General features: G+C 35.9%; 1 protein-coding gene across 1 annotated transcript in view; it reads left to right on the top strand.

Moving 5' to 3' along the window:
- The first annotated feature begins 7616 nt into the window (after positions 1–7616).
- LOC145664231 (aldo-keto reductase family 1 member A1-like) overlaps positions 7617–19382 on the top strand; it is a 34499-nt gene continuing 22733 nt past the window's right edge. Inside the window, exon 1 of the mRNA XM_081730704.1 lies at positions 7617–7928. Within this exon, the coding sequence (XP_081586830.1) occupies positions 7854–7928 (75 nt within the window). The 5' untranslated portion in view covers positions 7617–7853. The remainder of the gene's footprint in view (positions 7929–19382) is intronic.

The following is a 19382-nucleotide window of genomic DNA, read 5'->3' as shown; positions in this document are numbered from 1 at the left end:
TAGGCTCTCTACTGGTGGCTCGTCTTCTTTCGGTTCCCTTCGAGTCTTCCTGTTCAGTGTATCGTCTGCTTGTTTATAAACGTTAGCACGTGTCGTCCATAAACATGTGCTCATGTTGTGATGTGGGGATCCTTACAATATTAACACACGTATTGAAAGCAAGAAAAGAAACATGAAAACATTTATAATGTGCCTTCATGTTCTTTATCTGCACAGAAATTTTCACTACATTTAAGGAATTCCATAAACATAAATTGATTCCTATTGCTCATTTTCAAGAGAAGGCAAATATTACCCCTAATGTAAAGTTGTGTACTTATTTTCAGTATACACTGGTTTAATATTTAGATCCATAAACCATTTTAATTCATATCTACTATTAGTTCAATTTAACAAAAATATATATTTTTAACTTCCTATTTAAACTTTGCTACTTATTTTTTAAAATGCACGTACAGATTTTTTTAAGAAAGAAATTATAAAAATTATAAATCTTTCACAAATTTCTCTCTTATTGCCCTAAAAGATTTCTACTGGGCGACGTGAAAATATCTTACTTGCATAGATAAAATTCAAGGGGGCCACAAGAATAACTTTTGAACAATTACAATTCTTTTACGATTTACGTCTAAATATGGCTATCGGATGTGTAGCATAAAAACTAGTGCAAAACACAAACCAACCTGTGCTAAGTCGCCACTAAAAGCACGAATGCTATCTAATCGAGTCAACGTAGGGCGAAGCCGGTAAGCCCGCGCGATAATGCGGGGTTGCGTCTGAAGGGGTCAGGCGTGTCAGCGATTGCGGGTATGCTCGCGCTCGAGAGTAGTGGTGAGAAGTGTTTTTGGCAATGAACTAAGTTTCAATAGCAGTTGTCATGGTTTCATACTAGTAACGCTTCAATTGTAAACATAAAATACAGGTTCTGTACACTGTGCAGAAATGTGCTCCCGGTGGAAAATAGCATCCAATAGAGCACACTTATTTTCTACGTGGTAAAGCAGTTGTAATGATTTTGCACTAGTAACCTGACACTTGTAAATCTAAAATACAGCTGTATTACTTTGTATTTCATTCTGTCACTTGCAGAAATACAAATGTTCCTTATAAATGTCTTTTCATGCAAAGTATTGAATTTTACCTATAAATCTTCCAAAATGTGGTGCGCCAAAACTAGACCTGCACCAAAATGTATAAGTAATATAAAAACAAATGCCATAAAATTCTCTTAATTTTATGAAACGGATAACTGAATTACATTCTTTAAATACCAAATTTAATTTAATTTTTATTTATTAAATCATTGTAAATACATGTATTAAGTTTTGTTAAATTCATTCGAAATCTCTGTTGTCCAGCATTATTTTCCTGGTATTCAGGAAAATAATAATACCTTGCTTAAATAATAATAATAAATAAAAACTCATTTGTCCTAGGACCTCCCAAAAGTAGTGATGAGCGCAAGTCTTGGTCTTGCAGTTTTTGCAAGTGTCTTGCTTGCAAGACCAAGACCAGGAATCCCGATGCAAGACCAAGACCAAGACCGAGAGGTGCAAGACCAAGACCAAGACCAAGACCAAGACTCTTGCGCAAGAGTCTTGCACAAGTACCTGCACTACTTGAATTTTTTTATATAATGTAAAAAAGAAGGAGTTGGATTTCTTGGCTTCAGTAATAATACTGCTGGAGTGAATGTGTTCCCAGTACTTTATGCAATTCGTATGAGTCGATCTGCCTCTGTAGCACAACTTATAGTTACAGTATGTCGTTTTCTGAATTGGTTATTCGCGTTTTCTGTAGATGTTGCTCGTTTCCAAGCCACACAGGTGTCATCTTGCGCCATGTGAGCTTTTTCAGTGGACAAACACCGTGTGCGTGGATTTTCTCGGTGTTTTTCTGTTTCATCCTATTTTCTTTATTCCACCATTTCAGTCATTTCTCATCATTGCAGTCTCCCTTAGCCTTGATGCATAATTGTGGGACGTTAAACTAGATACTTCATTTAATTTCAAAGCATATTAGTGGTGTTCTTCCAAAACTAAAGAGAAATGTAGCATTGAACATCGGTAATACCGTACACTATAGGTGTCGACTACATGGGTATGGCCTCGGCTCCGAGACTCAAGCATCCGTTGCACATTTTTAATGTGCGCTAATAAAATTAATATCGAAATAACATTTTCATGACATTGACAAAAACGTCAATGTCCACAAGTTTGATTGGATGCTTGTACGTTGGCAAGTTTGGACGGATGCTTGTACTTTGAATAATTGTTTATTAATATAACTTTTAGCCTCCTTAGGTATACGGCACATCGAGGATGAGCGATATAACATTATACTACAACAATAAATCTATATTGTAAAATTGTAAGTACCTATTTTTGTGAATACTAATCTATTGAACCACCTGACCGATCTCGATCAAATTTTCAACATAGATGAAGTTCGAGCCTGGGAGTGTTTTCATTATTTCACTTTGAGGGTAAAACTTAGGGGACGGGAGAAGAAGGAATCATAAAATAATAAATAAAACTTAATACCTCTTGAACCAAACTCCAATCTCTATCAATTTTTTAACATAAGATGAGGTTCAAGCCTGGGATGTTATCTGTCAGTTCACTTTGACGGAGCAACGTAGGGGAGGAGGTGGATGGGGAGGTATACAAAAATCAATATAAATAAAAATAAAAGTGATAAGTTTCTTACTCAATAACTCTTGAACCTATTTCAATCAAATTTTTAACATGTAGGACGTTAGGTATAATATATAATATAAAATAAAACAATAACTTTTGAAGCACCCGACCGATCTTGATCAAATGTTCAACATAGATGAAGTTCAGGCCTGGAGCGATTTTTATAATTTTACTTTGATGGTGCAACGTAGGGGAGGGGGAGGAGGGAGATATATGTAAAAAAAAATAAAAATATGTGACTGTCATTGTGACTTCATCACTCTTGAACAAGTCGATCGATCTCAATCAAATTTTCAACATAGGTGAGTTCGGACTTCGGGTGTTTTTGGTATTATTACTTTGACGGTAGAACTTAGAGGAGGAGGAGGAGGGGAGGGGAAGTGAACAAAAATAAATAAAACATAATAACTCTTGAACCACCCAACCGATCTCGATCACATTTTTGAACATAGATGAGGTTCGGACCTCAGATTGGTTTCTGTTATATCTATAGTTGTATAATTCCGATGCTGTTTAAATCCAAATTTAGCCCCGTACCTAGGCGGAGGAAAGGGGATATATAAAAAATTATCGAAAATTACGAGTATTAATGTCGAGTCCATAGTTTTCGAGGTCGCTGAGTTGAGTACTGACCTTCCGATACCGTTTGCGACCAAATTCAGCCTCGTAACTTGTGGGAGAGGGAGATACATAATAATGATAAAAACTGATCAAATATTAGTGTCGAATCTATAGTTTTCGGCGTCGCTAAGGTGAACAGTACTTCCTATTCCGTTTAAATGCAAATTCAGCACCGCAACTTGGGGAAGGAAGGAGATATATCAAAATTATCGAAAATGACTATTAACGATGTCGAATTCATGGTTTTCGAGGTCATTGGGATTAACAATGACACTTCCGAAGCCGTGCCCCGCAACTTGGGGGAGGAGGAGATATATAAATTTATTGAAAATGGCCGATATTAGTGCCGAATCCATAGTTTTCGGGGTTTCTGAGACGAACAGTGACACTTCTGATGTCATTTAATTCCAAATTTAGCCCCGCAACTTGCGGAGAAGGAGGGGAGAGAAATATAAAAATAATCGAAAATGATCGATATCAGAGAGCGCTTTATTAATAGTAAAAAGTGACTGACTAACGAAATATATTATTATTATTATTATTATTATTATTATTATTATTATTATTATTATTATTATTATTATTATTATTATTATTATTATTATTATTATTAGTTTAACCCAATGAAGTGGGTAATTGATGCTAGTAATCCATATTCACAAGTGAGACTTCAAATAACTTGGAGTTTGATGCCGTTATTTTGTATTTCTAATACAGCTCGAAAGTATTCATATAAATTGAGTTTATACCAGACATAGACAGTTGAGTCATTTTCAGTTTTCACTCAAATTATTCTAAAATATTAAGAAGTTTGATTATAATAATAATTATTTTAATTTTCTCTCTCTTTCTTGGTCAATATTGCTAAACGTATCATCATCATCATCATAGCTATTCTGCCATTATTGGCAGGTTACTTGCAGCAACTGAGAAGGTTCGATGTTCGGTAGTCCTCAGCTAGTCTCTTCGTCTTGACGTAGCCGTTTTCTGTTTAAAAACCTTCCTTCAACTAGTCTCCTTCGCTCCCTCGCTCTCTTTCCTTTCACAATACCTTCTAGCACGCCCCCTTCCTCCTCAGCCAATATCCTAACCAGTTCCTCTTTCTCCTCTTAACAATATTTAAAATTCTTTTTTCACCTACTGCTAATATTTCTAACACCTCATTCGTTTTACGTTCAACCCAGCTAATTCTCTCCTTTTTTCCTCCATGCCCACATTTCGAAAGCCTGCAATTATTTTATTCGCTTTTGCCTAATGTTCATGTTTATGGCCCATAGAGTACATATTGGAATCAGTAAAACAAAATCTCAATATTTAAGTGAAAGTTTGTTTAATACAAGGATTAGCTAATCGTGGTTGAAAAGAAAAATCTGACACTTTTAGAGTGTAAAAATAATTTTGCAATTCATGGTATTTCAATAATCTGTGTCGTCTTGATTTTCTTTCATGCGTCTCAGGGGTAGCCTCCCCAGTTTGGGAACCAGTGGTGTGTTGGATCTGTTAAAAAATATAAACAGATTACGAAACGTTGTGATTTAGGCATATCTTATAAGTAGTAAAAGCGTGGGCATCCATTAAAAAAATAAAGGTCATCACCTATGTTGTACACTATCACCATACTTACACGAAGTTAAACTATATTACATTTAGAAACATACATTATATTTCCGTTACTATTGGTGCATTGTAGAGTTTATTATCCTTTATGTTCATAGTAAAATTTACCTATGAAAAACTTGAGATTTCTTAAACGAAAGACTTGCAAGACCAAGACCAAGACCACCCCGGTCTTGGTCTTGCATTTGGTCATCACTAGCCAAAAGGCAGAATATTTAATTACGTATATACTATTGTAGTAATCGAAGATTTGAGCAGTACAAACTTGATTAACTTCTGCCTACGCAGCGTTGCCAGATTCAAAAAGCGCAAAAATCGCAGTATGGCAGCAAAAATACTCATCCAGTTATCTATCATCACAACTGAACTAATATTAGTTTTTTTTCTTTTTTTATCTGCATCCTCCAAAAGACATTGTCACTCTCTGTTGAATATGAATCCGATATGAACTATGTAGTATTATTTAATTTAGAATGTTGTGAAACTGTCACATGCCATAGTGTGTCAGAATGGAATAAACTTTAGAATGAAATGTGAAATTTCTTGTGAAATTAAATACATAATTTATTCTACACTGATCTTTCTAAATTAGTGCTCAGAAGGGATCTTTGCGTAGTTCAAAGAAAAAAAATGCGTCGTATTACTTCGAAGTCAAATTTTAACGAAAATTATAGTGAAACATATTTTTTAATGCGGGGGTGGGGTGTTAATGGTACATACCACAAGAGAAGACTAAATGCACTGTTCATTCTTAATTAATTTTAATCCCAAGCATAAAGGAATGAGTTTTAGATCTAAGTTATCGTGGAACTCTAAAAACTCGGAGGGAGAAGGATTAATACCACTACTTTATTTTTTACTGATTTCAGCTCCGTATAGAGGGAAGATTTGATGAAAATGTACGACAATATTACAATACAATCAAAGAGTTGTAACAGAATCAAAGAATCGAAGACATCTTTTAAATGTAGGGGATTCATATCACATGAATGGAGGTGAATTCACCGCTCATTCTTGACAAATTTTAATCCCAAGCACTAGAGATTACGAAAGAGAGTTTTAAAAAATATACATTATCTCGTATCAGAATCGAATTAATTTTAGAAAATTTATCGTAGAACTCTTAACAGAAATCGGGAGTCGGGGTGCTAGATGCGTAAATCCACAACTTTATTACTTACAGGTTTTAACTTCCTGCAGAAGGCATGATTCAGCATCCTCGAAGAAAATATACGACACATTACGCCGAAATCGATCATTTTGAAACGTAAGATATCCTCGAACATATTTTTGAATTGAGGATGGGACGAATTTACACTTTCATTCTTAGCAAATTTTAACCTCAAATTGGGGAATATTCACAATACCATAAAGAAAATATGCACTTAATTTTGTCATAATCGATTTTTTTACGTGGTTTATATTGGAAAATTATCTTCCATGTGCATGTGTAAAAGTGCAACATGGTGTGGACTTTAATCCCCTTTACCACCTTATATACTTAGTGGTTTGCAACCTCAAATAATAGGGTTAATTCTGCAAGTGGAACACACACAATAAATTATTACGCCAGGAAGCCGATTGAGTCGATTGCTTCCAATCGAGCCCCGTACTAGAGTGTAATATATCTTCGATTTGTCAAAATATACAAAGGAACACATTTCACTATACGATTTTCTTGGGATGGAGATGGGATTTAGATTTCTGGGCTTTCAGCATCTAAGGCCATTTAGCCCTTCACGTTTTGAGGGATGACGTCCCTCGGTGAGCACACTATCCGGGGAAAGGGAAGGAAGGAAGCGGCCTGGGACCTATAAGTTAGGTACCACACCGGCATTTGCCTGGTGAGAATGAGGAAAATCCAGGAAAACCTCATTTAAGGTGGCTGGCCTGAGAAAGCATTTTACACTTTTCCGACCGAGTGCCCCCACCGGGAATCGAACACGGGACCGACGATTTTCTTGGCAATCCCAATTACTGTGGCACCTGAAGAAAGAAGTTTATTCAAGTTGTAGCTGATCGAAACTTAATTGAGATCATCAATTCAGCAAAAACATTTGAACAGTTTGATAATTGTGTCCATTGAATCTGAAATTAGCAGGAGTTCGAAATTTCACAAAATTTTAACAGATTTTGCAGAGAAAAAACAAGGAAAAGAACTTTCTCACAATAAAAAAGAATAAAATAACTCGTTTAGAGTTTGGATGTTAACAGGTTTTTAGAAGTTCAAAAGAAGTCTAAGAGTCCACTTAATTCTTTTTTTTTTCGAACAAATAAATATAGCTATTTTTAAATATAAAATAAATATATTTTTAAATAAATCATTTCACAATCACTGAATCAAGTGGTATTGCGGCTAGGTACTTTTCAGAGGTGATGTAGGTGTACACATATTGTTAGTTATTTTTAGGCTTATATTAAATCTATCTTATATTAAAATAAATTACCGGTAAATGTCTAGCCTATTAACTCCTATGCATTTTTAAGTGCACACTTTGATCGCTTTAGATTCTATCGTAGAGATATTATTGGTTGGAAACCTAGGATCCCCGCAACTTGTAATCCAGGCTTGCTTAGACAAGGGAGAAGCGCTGTTATAGTTTCAATATGAATGTGTTCTAAGCCAATTGGATTCTTTTTAAGTGCTTTTGTACTGGGAATTCGCAATATTGCTATTATAACATTCAACCTATAATTGTAATATACAATGTTATTCAACCCTAATAGTTTTTCTTTCTTTTCTTTTCATTTTTTCCACTTTCGTCCTCGTGATAAGAAATAAGCGCTCTGGATCTGTTCGTGACCACAGTCTCCCTGTTTGATCGACCTTGATATCCAGTCGCAAGTGGCTGGGCAGGGAGGAGAGAAATCGAAGGCGGACTCGTACGCACTGACTCGCTACTCTTCTGTTTGACCATGCCGGTAGGAAAAATGGCTGTGGAATTTTGGAATGGTGAAAAGATGCCCATCGTGGGACTTGGAACATGGCAGGTAATTAATCAATTTGTATTTCGTATTCATATTATTAAATTCCATGCTCTTATACTTTTTTTTTTTTGAACTTCACCACTGTATGTTCATTCGAGCATAGCATGTAACCTTTCTTGCATTGTATTTAGAAAGAAAACACATACCGATTTGTACTTTTATATTTTAACGAGGAGTTCTTTTATTTACGTGTATATGATCGCTATTTTAACCAATCTACAATTTTGTTGTCACGTGTAAATGTGCAACAGATCAACAGTTGTCATTATCAGTACCAAGTACAGAAAACTGTCGTAAGATGGCAGGAGTATACAGTGAATGAGTACGGTAAACGGAAGTTATACAGAGTATGAGTAATGACAGTGCAGCTATTTGAGGGTATCTGGGATCTGTTTCGGATGTCTTGATTGGCTAATTATCCTTTTCAATGTTCTTCATTGGTCATTCTCGATTGGAGAACAAGTTAATATTACTCGTAAACTTCCATTGCCTTTAATTGTTGCGCACGATTAGAAAAATTTGAAAATAAGGTGCTATCTCAGTTTAAGGGGCGTAGACTTCTAAAATTCCGTGTATGTTACATGATTTCACAATGAGATTGTGTAAGTAATCAAAATATATCGAAGTCTTACAACTGATATGTATTATAAGGTAAAATATAAAATGCAAGGTGTACTTTTTACTCACATAGTACTCTATGAGGAAGACGTGGTTAAGTGCTATATGAAGGCAGCAGGACCGGCCTTAGGTGGTGCGGGACCCGATTGGGAACATTTTGCGGGGCCCCAGGTTAGGATTACAACTAACTTGCATTAAGGTCTGTAGAACATATATAAATTTGAGCTCTCTCTCTGCTGGTCTAATGGTTATACTTATTTCCCTTTAGGTCTATAACGTTTTTCCATTTGAAAAATGTTCTGGTGAAAACACTCACACTGTTCATTGCTTATAGTAGCTTTTTTTTTTTAAGGAAAAAAAAAAGAAATAACTCAATTGGAAATGCAGACACTGAATGAATTTTAAAATACATAAATTTCACTCTTGTGCCTCGCAGGTTTTCAAGAAGGTTCTGTACCAGTATTTGATAGTTTTCTTTTCTTACAAGTAAACCTATCGATGTCGAAATCTAGTTTCTTGACCAAACTTGGCAGAGAAGTGTGGAATATCAAGAAACAACCGTAAGCAACATTAAAGGTGCTTCCGTCCATAAAGACAGTCGCAGTGGTCAGAAACCTGATTGATCAGAACAAGGAAGCCATAACAATGTGTTTCAAGTTTGAAAAATTCATTTTATTTGTAAAACGGGTCAAGGGATGAAAAACAAAACCACATTAACCGACACCGGGCCGGGAGGAAGTAGACATCTATTTGAGGGTATGCTTATCATGGCCGCTATCTTGAAGTCGGTCATCTTGTATCTCGCTTGACTTTTTTAAAACAGGAAGGAGCATGGGCGCCCGAAGAAAATTTTATGGGGGGCTCATCTCGCTGGTTGCCATATTACGTTTGGTATTTTTTATTTGTAGTACGAAACACTTAAGAAATTTAATACATTTTCGTGAGCCAATGAGGGACCGAGCCCCACCCTGCCCTCCTCTTCAGGCGCCCATGGGAAGGGGGTCATATAATAAATCAAATTGGGCTAGAATTTTACGAGAAATACAGTGGTGAAGTCAATTTTTTTCATAAGTTTATATTTGTAAGACATAATGAAATGCACGTTGATATGAATTCGTTGGTTCAAAGATTTCTTAACTCTTTGCGGCACGGAGAAACATTTTCTTCATACCCCCATGTTGCACGCGAAAAATAATTCTTTAGTAAATATAAACCACATGTATTTTTGAATATATTAGACCCTATAAAAATACAGCGATAATATATTTTATCATAGTTTATAATTATTGGCGCCAAAATGGAGTGATGCATTTATTGCATCACTGTGCAACAACACTAATGCCTTCCCATAAATATGATGCACTTTATCTAAAACTAAATTATGTATTATGTATTATGAAATAAATAGAACGCATATGACGTCACACCGTTCCCCCTGGGCTATCTTTGTTCATTATAATTTCTTTTTGGCAGTGGAAGGACGCCAAAGTTAATTTTACGAAGTAGGAGAACGGCATTTCTACGCGATCCCCCTCATTTTACCACTGTACCCTGTATGTATTAAATACATGTAAAAATATTTTCTCTGAAAACTTAAGATTTTTGTTAGAAACTGAATTTTCTGAGTAGGACTGCGCCTTCGGAGCTCCCCCAGGATTACATTATTGGTGTTATTGTATTCTATCATTTTCTTAATATCATCAATGAATATATTACACGTAACTTGCGACATATGAGAAACACACGTTCAAATAATCAATATCGTTTTTATCGGCTTGTTGCACAGTGATGCAACTTTTGCATCACAACAAATAACATTTAAGAAATTACGAATTTAACTCGGGTGACCTATACATCACCTGCACTACATCCCAAGAATCTTAAATACAAGAACCCATAGACAAAATACATAAATTAGCATGATTACCAATAACATTACCAATTTAATTATCACCGCATTCACTGCGTGCAATGAGAACCATAACAGAACCACAAAACGCGAGAATATGACAATTGACTGAAAATAACATGACGAACCACCTAGTAACAAACATCGTAACTACATCGAATAAGTGACTCAAAATCTGCAGCACTGTGCAAGTATCAGCTGAGCGTTCACTAAAGTGATGCAATAAGTGCATCACTATGCCGCAAAGAGTTAACAGCTGTATCTTTTTGAAGAGAATTCAAGTCAGGAAAACCTAATGTACGGTAGTGAGAACATCGTAGGGAACTACTTATAAAAGATATAATCAGCTTGAAATCGTTATCGACTGCAGAGAAAATGAACCTTAAGAAATTGATGGAAGATGGATGACATATATTTTATTTAATTATTTTACCTAGAAGACAAACCTTCATACACACTAGTATACATTCCGTTTTCCTAATTGATTTAAAAAAAAAAAAAAAAAAAAACATCCACGTGGTTTTTACCAGTAGAGGTCAAAGTTTGTCCTCTGGTTTTATATTTTTAATATAGCTATAATAAGAGAAAGGATATGCAAAGAAGTCGCACTGAGGCTGATTTATTTGATACCGTCTCGCTATTCACGGTAGTATCATATGACATAATCAGTAAGAACGCCAGAAACTTTTACTTAGTAGAGTGTTCAAAATAAAAGAGGGTATGCACTCAGAATAGATAATGATATACAATTTTACAAAAGTCAAAGAAAATAATATTTTACACCCAGAGGTATGTGTAAGGAAATTTGGGGGAGTGGTAGGAGTGTTGGGGCTGTGCAGAATACTCCCTGGACATATCTATTTTTGAAACAGAAGTTGTAAACAAAAAATAAAGAAACTATTGCAGCATTAAATTCAGAAAATATTTACTTATGCCCAGAAGCTTAATACAAACTATTCATTTACTTGTTAGGAAGAGTCCATACCCTTCCTTGTGGAGTCCATGCATGTACCTGTATTGCAATATGTTGTTGTGTCTATTTGACAACCGAGAGTACCAGAACCATCTTAATGGTACCATAACCACTTGGTTGGGGGCTCCGCGAGCAGAATGGCATGTATTAATTACATTTATTAAGAGCAATTTCGTCATAGAGAGCACAACACACTTGTTTGCTCTGAGGTCTAATATGCAGCTAAAACGGAACTGGAGAGAAGATTAGACTGGAAACTGGACAGTAGGATAGACCATGGTGGAAAGACTACAAGATGGATGCAATGCAGAGCTACATTCTTGTCGCTCTGGCGCATGACGTCATCTTGGTCCCAAACGTGGCCAGCGAGAGGCAGGCAGATTAACTGTTAACAAGCGCTTGCTTGCTGGTATCTCACACGCAAACTTCTCTTGTATTTGTAGTGATCAACTAAGTGAAAATTTTAGTACAAACAGTAATTATATAAACGTAATGTGATCAATTATTAAGCTAAGTGAACTCAAAGGAAGATATTTACAATAGCAAAAGAAACAGCAATATCAGTTCATATTAAACAACTTTGAAGCTTGAACAAGCCAATATTGCTCACTACATTTTCTTTCTTTTCTTTTTTTCTAACATCTAAAGCAGGGGTGTCATTTAGGGGGGGGGGCAGGAGGGGGAAATTGCCCCCCCTCAAGAGTTTGAGGAATGCATATACTTTAATCGATTGTCTACTAATATACTAGTACAAAATGCGAAAGTCTTATGTCGGTGGTGCCCTGCCCTTCCCCCCCCCCAAAGCTAAGTCCGAAATGACGCCCCTGGTTAATACACTCGAGCATGTATAGGCTTGAATAGTCTATAACACAGTGTGTCATTAATGCATTTCATAATTATATATTTATTTATTTATTTATAATTATTTATTTATATAAGTGCGTTTTCCTCACATTTTTCTTTCTTAATATAGTCTTGTATTTCTTGAAATATCTGTTAGGAAAAAAAATTAAACATGCACGAAATGGAATAGTAAAAGTAGAGGAAAGTTGATGTTACACCCTCTGTTTTCTAGGGGAAACATTGTCATGATAGTTAATGTCGTCTTATGAAGGTTTGTTAAGTAAGTGGAGGAGTGCACATTACAGCATTTTAAAGTATGGGAATAGGTTCTCTCTTCTTTTCTACATTGCCATTAGACAAAGCTGATATGTGATACTGATTATGATACATAACCAGTATATTATAATTATTTTTCTAACATTTTATTCTAAAAACAAACTTTTGAACCTTGTTTTAATCTCTTCTAATACTGAGTTCCTGATTTATTGATACCAGCGCTTCTTATCTCGTTTTGTAGTTAATTTTATAGGACCGGGTAAAGAAGTTGATAGCGAGCAAGTAGAGTGGTTACACATCACTTGACAAAATATTTACAACAAATACGGGAAACAGTGATAAGTGCAGTTAGCACTGTTAGAATTACTAGGAAAATAAATATTTGTTGTATCGTTTTTTGCTTTTTATTGTGCAAAATAACTGTTTGGTGTATAATAATAGATATACCTTGGATACAATGAAAGGAAATTTTTTGTTTTGCTTGTTTCATCTTAAATTAGTTTTTGGATTATTCAATATGAAAAACAAATAGCTTTCTTTTGATTGTACAAAAAACTGAAATTATTAGTTTAATGTCCCATGATTACGTTCCGTGGACTAAAGAAGACAAACGATAAATGCAAGTGAATGATTATGTAGAATTTGGTGGAATGAGAATGCAGGAGTGTCCCGAAAAACTCACGGACACGATGTTGTCCACCACAAACTCACTTGACCGGGAAGTAAACCAGTACCCCTTGCACCAGACGTGAGCCTTCTGCCACTGAGCCTCTGTGCTTCCTTGATTAGTTGAGAATCTACCATATTTCTATATTTACTGCAGTCATTCTTAATTTTGTAATTCTGGAGGGAACCCCTAAATATGTATATATAATTATCCAAAGTTATGATTAAAATGAACAAAAATTTCAAAATCTGAGTGTAAAAATGTCCCGACAATGTCGCCCTGACATGCTAGGTGGATACTTTATTATCTTGATCTAATACGTTGCTATATATCTTTGTAACCGTTAATCGTTACTACGAACCTTCCATTCTTTAGTTAATTTGAAGTGGAACGTACCGTTTCAGCACCGAGGCTACAGGGAATGCAGACCTCCAGAATGAAATGGAATCTGAACTACCTGAACACGTTCAATGCTTTTCATATGCGTAACTCGAGGGAGGTAACGCCCCCTAGAACATCGTGACTCCCTTTTCAAGTTACATGCCTGCCTCTGTACGGAAAATTTTGTCTCAATATCTTATGTAGAAGCAGGGGCGGTTCCAGGGGCGATCTACCCCCAAAATAGGAAAACTTTCTTATTTTATATATATAAATAAAACCCATCCCAGAGTTTGGAGCCGTTAAAAGTAGCTCTAAGTATCAGTATTACAACCCACCGACCCCCCTAGAAGTCCGTCCTGGATCCGCCCCTGTGTAGAAGGAAATGATGATAGAAATTATCACCTCTGTCGCTCCCCTTCCCTCATGATTTCGAATCCGGGTCTTACCTCGAAGTTCGTCCTTTTAAATCGTACTATTGGACCTTTGTATGCAGAATCAACACAAGGCACTGTATATATTACTATTACATATTACTAATACTAAAAGAAAACTACATAATGAAATCGTGTTTATAGAATTTCATTTAACATTGCATTTATTTATTATTTTTATGTTAAAGTTACCATATTTTACGTTTATTTTGTCCTGTCGCCTGCAAGCTAAAATCCATTTCTGAAGACATTCCCCTCTTCTTGAGGAAATCTAAAGTATTATATGTTAGTTCCTTTAGTTTTTCTGTAGTAATTATTACAGCCGTACACTGCACAGTTGGGCATTCTCAATATCATTTAACAGAACAAAGTAACAAAGAATTTCCACTTGTCACTTAAAGCTGCGCCTTTTCTCGTTGTCCCTTGCAAACCAAATGACGTCACAGCAATGACAGCGCTACAGGCGACATGCGCATGCAACCACCTTGTAGTCTTTCCACCATGGGATAGACGGCACTAGCACGGGGCCCGATTAGGAGCAATCGGTCCAATAGGCTTAAGCCGGCCCTGGAAGGCAGTGTATGAGTGATCACAGAAGTGTCACAAACCTGTGTCACACTCGAGCTTATAAGTTCGGATTCAAGAAAATTGCAGGCCATATAGCTGTGGTGTTATAAAGGGACGTAAGGTGCATGGTCATAGCGGGAAGCTGGTAAAACTTACCAGCGACACGCGATTTATGAGAGGGGGGGAAGAAGAAACGGTTTTAATTACTTCTGTACAATCGGGAATCAATTTATTCTGTGATTTATACCGAATATAACTATGTACGGTAAAAGAACGTGACTTACAGGGTGGCCCAAAAGTAGATATCCAGCATCGATCAAGTATGACATATTAATTTATTAAGAGAATGAATATATTTGCTTCTGTTTGTTCCGAGCTTAAGGTATAAGTGCAAATAAATTAAGAACAGATAAGGAAGAAACTAAGTCAAAACCTGTATGAATAACAATAAGTAAATCATATAAAATGTCATGACCGATCAGTACGAAACTGTATACCTACTTTTGGGCCATTCTGTATAAGACCAGGGACACTTATGGTCGAAGTAGATGGATGTGCAAAATTCATTAATTTAGGTCATAGCTATATATATATAAAGCACTAGGTTGAAAATTCTACAAAATTTGATACAATTAATTATGTGAGAAAACAGCAGGCCTGTAACTCAAGGACAACCAGGAGGACTCACAATCAGACCCCTTAAATGTTCATTTCTTTGTTAGTATGTTTACATAAATCAAATATTAAGTCAAGTGGTCTGGACCGCCTGTCTTGGTGTTCTGGTTGCAGGCCTGGAAACCACATACCGGTATATCTTTCTCGTAGTTTGTTCATTATGCTTCTCAATATTACGTCTAAGAACACTGTCATGTTATACGACTTTGTTTTCCCAAAACACTTATTAATGCCGTATTCATGTGAAGTTTTGAATGTTTCCCCATATTTTGCTTCAAATTACTTGAGCCACCAAAACCCACATTTGTCCAAGTCCCATCTCTTTCAGGGGAAAACAACAAATATGGAAAAGCAGAACTAACGATTTGTTGCTACACATTCACAAACCGAATCATATCTAAATATCATACACTGAAATTTTACATGAATCGTGTATCTTGTATTTCCCCTACCTTTATAGGATCCCGCACAATCCGTATGGAAATTGGATTTTGGTTGAATTGCTTGAAACCGTGATATGTTGTAGATATTGTAATACTGAGAAAAAGTTTCAATGGGCATGACCAGCAATGACTGACCATTTGTCCCCTACAGGGTCGCTTTTATATAAACAACCGAAGATAGTGATATTCTGGATTTCGTTGAAAATTACTGAAATCCTGATATATTGTAGATATTGTGATCCTGAGAAAAAGTCTTAATGGGCACAACCGTAAATTATAGACCGTTTGGCCACTCCTGGTCCAGATTTTTGAAACCCATGTATTCTATAACCTAACGATATTTCGAATTTTAGTGAAAATGAGTGAAACTGTGATATGTTGCAGATGTCATGATCCTGAGAAAAATTGTTAATTTGTGACTATCGCACAACAGTAGGTCAGTTGGTAGAGAATTTGTTTGCAGTCGGGAGGTTCGGCCCGGGCCAATCATAGCGTAGGGGGTTTTCCAGGGTTTTCCTTTGCCCCGCAAGATGAACATCGAGATGTTATATATGCATAAATGGTGTTGGCTGCTTCTCTCCCCATCCCTTTTCCGGATTGTGGAATAGGATGAGAAGATCTAAATTTTGACAGGGATTCATACAATTCCACCAAAATTTCAGAATATCGTTATCTTTAGCTGTTTTAAAAAATGTGGTCCCGTAGTGGGCAAATGGTTAGTGATTGGTGGTTGTGCCCACTGAGACTTTTTCTCAGGGTCACAATATCTACAACATATCACAGTTTCAAGCAATTCCGCCGAAATCCAATTTCCATAAGAATTGTGAGGGATTCTTTACTGACTTTAATAAAATATTTGAGTGGTTTTGGCCTGCCATTAATTCCCAATTTTTCTAAGAGTTAAATAAGACAAATTTATGTTGTTTTTTCAAGTTCCTGAACACGATTCTTATCTCATTATGCTAGGAATTTCAATGTGAAAGAAAAAGTAATTTAAAACTCACCGTGCGCTGACCTTCAAGTAAACACAAAACAGAAATTGTTCTCACAAAACTATATGAAAATAATCATGACAGATGTGTCAGGCGTAAACGCACTTTAGAGTTCCTTCGTGGCTATATAGTTAGCGTACGCGTTTTCGGCGCAGGAGACCGGATTCGGTTCCCGGCATGAGCTTCTGTGATTAGATTTTAAGTTAAGGTCACGGACGCCGACTATAGGACGCTCTGGTGCTCGAACACCCCCTTGAATTTTTGTGGGGATGCTCAGTAGCCACAAAAAGATAGAAGAAAGATAAAAAAAGAGAAAAGAAGAAATAATAAAAGAAAAAAGAGGGAAAATTCTGATGTTGCACCTCATTTGTTAAATGATGGTAAGGCCTAATGTTTTCAAAGAGCGGAGAGGGAGAGTATGGAGTTTGGGAATACATTACCAGGAATGAAAACACGTAAAGCACCGGAATTGTGGTGCTGAGGATTTTTTAAGTGGCATTGAAGGAGCGCTTCTCCGTGTTATTTTCAGCTAAAGTTTTTCACACCTACATCACAAATAATCGGCGTTGAGAATGATGTGATGCAGTGGCGGTTCTAACCCGGGGCTACTGGGGGCTAAGCCCCCAGTTTCTTAGTAGCTAAAATTGTTTAAGGCATTATTTATATATTTTTGAAAGTTTATAGTATACTCATAATATACCTATCACAGTCTGAGTTCTGGCTGCCCCCCAGTTTTTACCTTATAGAATCGCTACTGTGTGATGAGAACTTAGATCGGGGGTTAGGATCTTAGAACCTCCGTGTTTATGACCCATACTCTCATTCAAGAATACATGTTTTTTACTTTTAAAAAAAAGAAAAACAAACACGAAAAAGTCCATTTTCTTTCAAACATACCGTACTAAAATTACATTTTTAGGAGTGCAATTTTCAAGATTTTCCGGGAGAAACCCCGGACCTCGCTGAGCTTGACGGGTATTCCGTACCCTGAGATCCTCCTGTCTTGAACTGTAAGAGCTCCACACCTGCTTTCGAAACCAGCGCCCTTGGTTAAGTTGTTAATCCATGTATCATACAACCTTAATGTTGAAATGGACATTAAACTCTAATACAGCGTTTCCCAACCTTTCTCAACTTGCGGCACACTACGGGTCTAACTTGAATTCTCACGGCACACTCATAGGTATTATTATTATTATTATTATTATTATTATTATTATTATTATTATTATTATTATTTGTAAATAGAAAATACCGTCGTATTTGTTTTCTTTGATTATTGACTTCCTTCTCACAAAGAATAAAGCTCGATCACTGGTTTTCCTCCATCGTAAATCATTATACTTACTTTTCATTCAAATTAAAAAATAGAAAACAATTCAGAACTCAGTCTTTTAAAACATACACTTTCTTTTTCGAAGAATGTATCCAACCTATCACAAGGAAGATCACTAAATTACGAGCGAACAAACAAATCTCTTGTACTTTTAAAACAGAATTGCGGGAATTTGTATGAGTGTTTGCTTTGTCGAAAGGATATAATGAGATTTTAAAATTTCAAGTTACGAAATAATCTGTAACAATAAAGAAACAATAATGGTCATGACAGTTATAATTAATACTTTTTCAGCATTAAAAATGAACAGATAAGTAACACAGTGTGAAACTTATAATTTATTAACATGGTTAATATTCGTCACAATTTTAAATATTAATAAAATTCTGTTTTCGAAATACAATCTATGTAGTAATAATGTATGTAAAATAATATATTACAATTACAGTATTTTTTCATTGTAAAGGTTCATAGTAATGTGAAATTTAAATACACATATTTCCTGTCTTGCAATTAGGTTCCTATATAATTAATAATTTTGTTTTCATTTCCTCGCGGCACACCAGCGGCCTATTCGCGGCACACCGGTTGGGAAACGCTGCTCTAATACAATGCAAACACACTCTAAATAGAGTACTTTAGATTTCACAATACAAAATTTCCGACTTGACGAGGAATTCCTATCTACACTTGGCAACAGTAACTGAAAAAAAAAAAAAAAAAAAAACGTTGTTCCACTTCAGTCACTCTACCCGTTCTCTTGTTGTAGGAATTTCGTTCAGTTTTCTTCTCAGGTTTTCGATGTAACACGGTATTGTTCAGGCAGTTGCTAACGAATAAAACTGGTCCTGGGCGTTTGTGGGTTAAAAATTTCTCCCCGGCCCATTTCTCATCCAAAAAATCGGAAAAAATTAATTTAGCATAATTTCATTGGTATTAATGTATGAAAAAAAAAATTGAAGAGAATCTGAGACATTGAAGCACAGTGCTGTAGGTGATTTGACATGGAATGACCTATTGACTAGGTTTGATTCGGATGCCCGGATAACACGTTCATGTCCGTTCCTTGTCAGCTTAAACCCCAATGGGCTTTTCTTCCTCTTTTTAATTATATCTAATATTGTTTTCCCCCTTACTGTTTTTAATATTTCCTGATTTGTTTTCAGTTCGGCCCAGCTAATTCTCTCCATTCTTCTCCACACCCACATTTCGGAAGCCTTCAAAATTTATTCATCGTTTCTGCCTAACGTTCATATTTCTGTCCAGCAGAGTACAATACTCTACACGAATCTTTTTTCTTAACTCTTTATTCAGAAGCCCACAAAATCTACTTTTCTTCTTCCTAA

The sequence above is a fragment of the Thermobia domestica genome, chromosome 11, assembly GCF_964235325.1.
Source record: "Thermobia domestica chromosome 11, izTheDome1.hap1.1, whole genome shotgun sequence".
NCBI classification, from domain to species: Eukaryota; Metazoa; Arthropoda; class Insecta; order Zygentoma; family Lepismatidae; genus Thermobia; species Thermobia domestica.
Note: the sequence above shows the minus strand (reverse complement) of the source record. Positions and strands in the feature narration are given on the sequence as shown.